The sequence below is a fragment of the Kogia breviceps genome, chromosome 7 (genome assembly GCF_026419965.1).
Source record: "Kogia breviceps isolate mKogBre1 chromosome 7, mKogBre1 haplotype 1, whole genome shotgun sequence".
Taxonomy (NCBI): Eukaryota; Metazoa; Chordata; class Mammalia; order Artiodactyla; family Physeteridae; genus Kogia; species Kogia breviceps.
The window spans coordinates 73,276,038-73,282,407 of NC_081316.1; the positions used below are offsets into that span (position 1 = coordinate 73,276,038).

Sequence of the window (6,370 nt, forward strand, 5' to 3'; positions counted from 1 at the left end):
GAAAGAAATGCCTAGAATAATGTAAACTGTTAATTAGAGGCTGTTAATAAACAAGTAGGCTTATGTACTTACTTTATTTTGATTTAATTTTTGATAGGGGTGGGTAGGGAGAAGCACAAAATCAAATATGTTTTATGATATCACCTTCTAAGGATAACCTTTTCTACTAGACTCAGATGAAAAAAGATAATGAATATTTTCTTTTTATAAATCTGATTCTATTCGTTAATCCCCTTAATCTCACTCATGTAGAGTTTTTGGCCCATCTGCTCAGATGGATCATTGTTCAGCTCTGATATGAGACAAGATTGCTATTAATAAGCAGAGTTCAGGGAAGATAAAGAAGTGGGAGGAAGAGAAAGCACCATGTCCTCTTAACACTTCTGGTCATATGACTTGCCCTTCAGGTTGTAAGGATATTTTATTTAAGTCAGTGGTTGCCAGTCCTGGATTCCTGGGGCCCCAATGAATTAATTAATTTTGGTTAAAATACTTTCTTAACAAAATATAATATCAAATGAAAGTCAAGGTGTGGTGAAATAGGCACTGTTATGCATGGCAGATTGTAATTAGACCAAATCTTTTGTAAAGCAATTTGGCAATTAAGTATCAAGCCTTTAAATGTTGTACTCTTTGACCTGGGAATCCCTTCTGGGAACTTATTGTTGAGGAGGAGTGTCTAATTAGGGAAACAGATATGTACACAAAGAAGCTTAACACAGTGTTGTTTTATAATAGTAAAAAAAAATATTGGGAACAACCTAATAACATGAGAATAGTTATATGCACTGTAGTGCATCCAACAGATGGATGGAGCCGTTGACAAGGAATATATCAAAACCTGAGCCTAAAAGCATATAGGCTTCTCATTAAAATTATATATATATATTTGAAAAAGCAGCAAAATATGAAAACTTCACAATTCAAAAGGTCTGGAAGGAAATATACCACATTTTGATAGTGATAAGCTTTTGGTGATGATTTTGATTGACTTTTCTTTCTTATGTTATTTTCAGGACCATCATAAAGACTACAGAATATAACTTTTCTAATTAGCAAATCATCATCATCATCATCATCATCATCAATCATGTTTTATAAGGAAGTAAACAGAGATGCCAGATATAATCTTTTTGGTTTGGGAGATGGCCGAGAATGGGATCATTAATATCAAAGACACAATAAATTCTATCAGTTCCAAAAAAGGATGGGGCTGGTTGTTAAGGAGCCTACTCCATCTCATATTCTCCTGCACAAGCTTGCTGGTTTCTCCTCAGGGTTTCTGTTAGGCTTGGAGAACAGGAAAGGAGGTAGTTTTCCCAGGCACACTGAAATCCTGGTGCTGGTGCATTCACTGTTATGCATTCCTTCTCATTCTTAGTGCCATGATGATTATTTTTAAAGTGAATGAAATTTTAAGAATATCTAGGATTTGTTAGGCACTTTCTATGCACAGGCACTGTTTCGGTACTTTTTATCTCCGTATTTCACCTTCCTCAGGCTTGCAGAAGTTCTTAGTAAAAGGAACTATTGTCTCCTTTCTTTTTTCCCATTCTCCTTTCTCCTACCCACACAGAAAGTGCCTTTGGGGGATATAACTGATTTGGATAAAAGAAAAAATGGGCAGACTGGACCACCCTTTGTTATGAACAAAACCGCCTTCACCGCCTGAAGAGCTGACTGGAAAAGCATGTTCAGGTGGCCAGGACTGGAAGGTTCTAGAAAGAGGGCATCAGAAAATCCCACGGGCTTTCTCCCTGTGATGTGGCTTATTTGCTTTACAGGTTTCAGGCATATTTGCTGACGTCAGCAGCCCGTCAAAGTTTAAAATAATAATAGTGAAAAGGAAAACAGCCCCTTTCTGCCAGGCAGTCCTGTTCTGCCAACTTCTGTGTTTTCTTTTGAGTTAATAAACGTCCAGGAGCCACCTCCCTACCACCCTTGGTGTGGGGCGAGGGAAGCACAGTAACTTTAAAACCACCAGCTCAGCCTATTGCCAGCATAAACCATTCAGACAAGTAGCGTGTGTCACACTCTAATGAGGATTTTACCTCTGCCTCCAAAAGAAAGCTATCATTAGGCTTTGTGTTTATGAATTCAAATGATTGTCTTGGGACAGTGGGTTTCCTTTGGTCCCTTCCTCATCTTAATCATGCTCCAGACCAAACACATAGATGTTTCCTGCATCAGACGAAACAAAAAAACCATAATTATGCCAGCTAATGTCTTTAGAAAACATCAGTTAAGAAAACAGCCTTTTAATTCCCATTTTACTCGAAAATCTGAAAATATCTACACATGCTGTAATAGCATGGCGGTGGTGAAGGGTGGGTGTCTAAAGAGCAGAGAGCTCAAAGGGTCTGAGGAGGTCTGGTGGGCAGGCCCCTCTTGGCAACAAGCAGACAGATAATCTGTCCAAGGAAAGAAATTTCTCTATAAAGCAAGACCTCTTAAGTTATCTTCCCATGTAGTGTTGAAACTGAAGCCGGCCCCCGCACAGTTAGGTTGTTACTAGGCTGGCACGGCACACACACCCTATTGTTAATACCTCCTCAGGACAGATTAGATCCCACATTCCTCAGAAGTTCTGAGCTCTGGAGGGAACACTGCCAGCAGGCTCCTTCCACGGGGCAACAACTAGCTACAACTGATAAGTTTTCATTGAAATAACTGGAACAATTACACTGAGTTCCCACAGGGCTCTGTCACTAGCTATTAAGAGAGAAGCACTGCACTTGCATGCTGTGGTGTCTGCAAAGGTGTGAGCTAGACAAGAGTAATTCAAGTCGAATATTTATTTAGCTCAATTTTATATGCTTTTATGTCTACGTGCCGTTGTTAACCAAATTCTTCACCTAAGGTGTACTATTAGATTGTTTTATGTTTTCTTTTCAGGTCTTATCTAGTAAACCTTGATATTTACACTATCTCAATTTAGGTCTTTACAAGTAACTAATTAATCTCTGACCAAAGATACTGAAGTTAGACTTGGGTTTGTTTGGTAAAATCTGTTGAGGTCATGGTTGGTTTTACATGCAGCCTAGTTAAAAAGCTAAATACTAACAAAGATCTTTGCTTTCAAGGCTTACCTTTCAACCAGAATGCTCATTAAACAGCAAATGTAGTTGTACTTGAATTCTGCAACTTCCCTTTTATTTTTCCTGAAGTAACAGTGTCTGAAGGGAATGAGGTGGCAATAAGAATAAAACGACAACACACATACCTTTGCAGGAGCAAATCTCAAAGGGCCTAGATTAAATTTTAACCAGGGGTTATGTCTACCACGATTCTGTATCTCCAAGGGTTAGGTTTGGCTTTTATAATAATAAAAGGTGATTTTGGAAAAAGGACCCCATTTTAACATACACTGTATTTGCTAGGAGAAAACTAAGTTAGTCTTTGAAAGAAAATAAAAGGCAACGAGTTTAGCAGTTGGGTAATTCCCAAATCTGCATAAATGTAAACAGCCAGGATTTTGGTGCCTATGGGTTTTATCAAAGGTGTGAGTAAGGCTGAGACCAACACCAGTGCGTCCTCTTTGGCTAGTTTTAACACGTTCACAGTCACAATTAACATTCAAGGAATTTCCTTTTCATCCAAGTGTTTCTTTAAAAAGCACTTTATACCACAAACTAAAGTTCTAGCTGCCATCAGTCCTTCCCATACAAAAAAAGATTGGTGAAATCTCCATAATACTTTTTTTTTTTTTTTTTTGGGAAAATGGGCTCGGACCACGTCAATTTCCTGGAGCATTTGTTTTCCAACATAAGGGGGTTCTCACCTCCTCCCTCCTTTCTTCCCCTGAAAGAGTGTGTAATGGAGACCCGGCTTCCTCGTCTGGTATCATCCTCCACATTCACTCCAAGGCCAGAGGAGCGCCGCTGCCGAGCAGGCGGTCCCCTGCCCTCCCCCGCCCAGTCAGAGCACTGCTGCCCGGCGGAAGGTCCGGGCCCACTCCCCGCCTGGTTTCAGGTCCCTGAGCCCGTCAAGCCGGTGCTGTCTACGAAGAAGGGAGAATCGGCCGTCTCCCTTTCCCTATCTGCTCCTCCTACACAAGGGATTCGCACACAGGCACCGAGTCCGAGTCCTGGCTGTGCATAGAGCTCAGCCCAGTATCCGAGTCCTCGTCGTTACCAGGACAGCTCTTGGCCAGTCCGCGGGCCTGGTCCACCCACACCTCGGCGCAGGACTGAGGCCGGGGTTCCTGCGAGGGACCACTCGAGACCGGAGTCCCATCGGGAGCTACCGTCAGCTCCAACGAGTGCAAAGTCTGGAGAAGGCCCTGTAGCTCGCGCTCCTTGCTGTCCCACTGCTGCTGGCTGTAATCTAAGTCCGACTTGATGGCCTCAAGGTCCGTGTTGAGCCGGAGCCCGATGTAGAGGCTGGTGCTGAGCTGCGTCCTGACCCGCTCCCGCTCCAGCAGCAGCTCACCGTCGAGGCCGGCATCAACCTCCGGGGGCTCCTCCCGCGCTGCAAGCTCCTCCTGGCGCCTCCGCATCCACCTCTGGTTCAGTTCCTCCTGGATTTCGGCTGAGAGGCGCTCGAGCAACTCCTCCTGTTGGGCCCGCTGCTCCTGCAACCGCAGCAGGTCGTCGCAGCGCCGGGCCAGCTCCTCCAGCTCAACCGCCTGAGCCTCGCCGTCCAGGGCCGGTGTCGCCGTCGCCGGCTCCTCTCCCGGGCCGCGTCCGTCGAGCTCGATGCCTGCGCCCACCAAGTAGGTGTCCTGCACGTAGTTCACTCCGTGCCGCCTCATGCGGTCCAGATGCACCTTGGCCTCGTAGCGATCAATCTCTCGGTCCAGCTCCCGGAGCCGCTGCACCTGCTGACGGATGGTGTGGTCCTGGGAGAGCACCAAATGCACCAGCGTCTCCATGCGCTCCACCGACGCGCTCTCAGCGGCCCGCGGCGACGACGAGCAGGACGAGGCTGTGGACGACGAAGTGGACGAGCAAGGTGACGACGGCTGCTGCTGGCGCCGCCGGTTGAGCTTGGCCAGCTTGCGGAAGGCCTTCCGCACCACCCGTCGCTGCTTCTCCTGGGTCAGGGCCAGGCTGGGCCGCGCCGGGACGCCCCGGGCGGAGCAGGTGCGCTCGCGACTGAGCACAACGCGCGCCTCGGCACTGCGGGGTCCCGCGTTGGGCAGCGACGCCTCGCTACGCACCAGCACGAAGCGTACGTTCTCTCGCTCGTCGCCCCAGGCGTCCCAGAGGCGCAAGATGCGCGTCTTGTTGGGCAGGATGCGCTCAAAGCCCCGCCACTTCTCCACAATGCAATAGCACTGCGGGGGCCCGCACAACATGCCCTGGGGCAGCGCCTCGTCATCGTCCTCGTCCTCGTCCTCGTCCAGGGGTTCCGGCAGCTCCCCTGGGCCTGGCGGGTCGCCAGCTATGCCCCGCCGCCGGCCTCGCCTCTGCCGGCGTCGCCGCTGGCAGCCATCCTCCAAGAGCACCCGCACTACGTCCGAGCAAGTGGTGCGACGAGAGAGACCGGACACCAGTTTCTCCTCCTGGCAGATCCACACCGATATCGTCTTCTCCGAAGGATCCATGGCTCAGCCGGGACGCAGGTGGCGGGAGGGGCCGAGCCCCACTGGGGCAGCAGGGGCAACGGGCAGCCCGGCAGCTCTTGAATAGGGATTAGAGCTCAGGACCCTCTTCCTCGTAAGCACCGGCCCTTCTCCAAACTGCACACAGAAGGCAAGCTGCGGCGGTGCTTGGCCTGGACGGCGCGCTCCCGGAGTAGCAGGCGCGGGCTCGGGCTCCCGCCGCTCTGGCTCTAAGGTTCCCGGGGCCTCCGGGTTTTGCTCCTCCCCACGTGGCTCCTCCCCTTCCCGCCCCCAGCGCCGGAGCTGCGGCCGGAACGCGGGAGGCGCGGAGCCCAGGCCCGCCCATCTCCCGCGCTGCCCGCGTGGCAACTCTACTGCGCGTCGGTTCGAGAGGGGCTCGGGGACCTCCCTGCCGCAGGGCCTGAAGCCCGTGCCTAGGCGCGGGTCAGCTCTGCTTCTCTCTCGGCTCACTGGCTCCTCTCCTTGCGCCTAGAGGTAGCTGGACTTTCTCACCTTTCCCGGCGCCCCAGAGACGTTTCCTGGTCCTTCAGGGAGCACGGTCTGAGAAGTGCCGCGGCGCAGAGAAACCGAGACACCCCGAGCTACCGGAGACTCCAACCGCATTGCTTGACCTCCAGATGGGAGCTGTAAAAGCCTGCTATAATGCGGAAGGCCTTCAGTCTTCCTTGTCTGGAGTCAATATTTGCATATTGAAGGAGAACAGGACGGGGCAGTGTGCTCAGGGAACAAGTGTAGATATAGTAAGGTCTAGACTTGAAGGGCACGTTCAGAGGCTGCGCCCGGTGCCCCACCGTCATGTCTGTG

At 49.7% G+C, this 6,370-nt stretch overlaps 1 protein-coding gene across 1 annotated transcript; it reads right to left on the minus strand.

The window, feature by feature from the left end:
- Positions 1-1,071: 1,071 nt before the first annotated feature.
- On the minus strand, positions 1,072-5,771 carry RASSF10 (Ras association domain family member 10). Its single transcript, XM_067038584.1, has one exon. It carries the CDS (start codon positions 5,546-5,548, stop codon positions 4,049-4,051), a length of 1,500 nt encoding a protein of 499 aa, XP_066894685.1. The 5' UTR covers positions 5,549-5,771; the 3' UTR covers positions 1,072-4,048.
- Positions 5,772-6,370: the final 599 nt, after the last annotated feature.

Bases quoted from the DNA above. Each gene is read 5' to 3' on its own strand.
- RASSF10 (XM_067038584.1), bottom strand. From the start codon at position 5,548: ATGGATCCTTCGGAGAAGACGATATCGGTGTGGATCTGCCAGGAGGAG.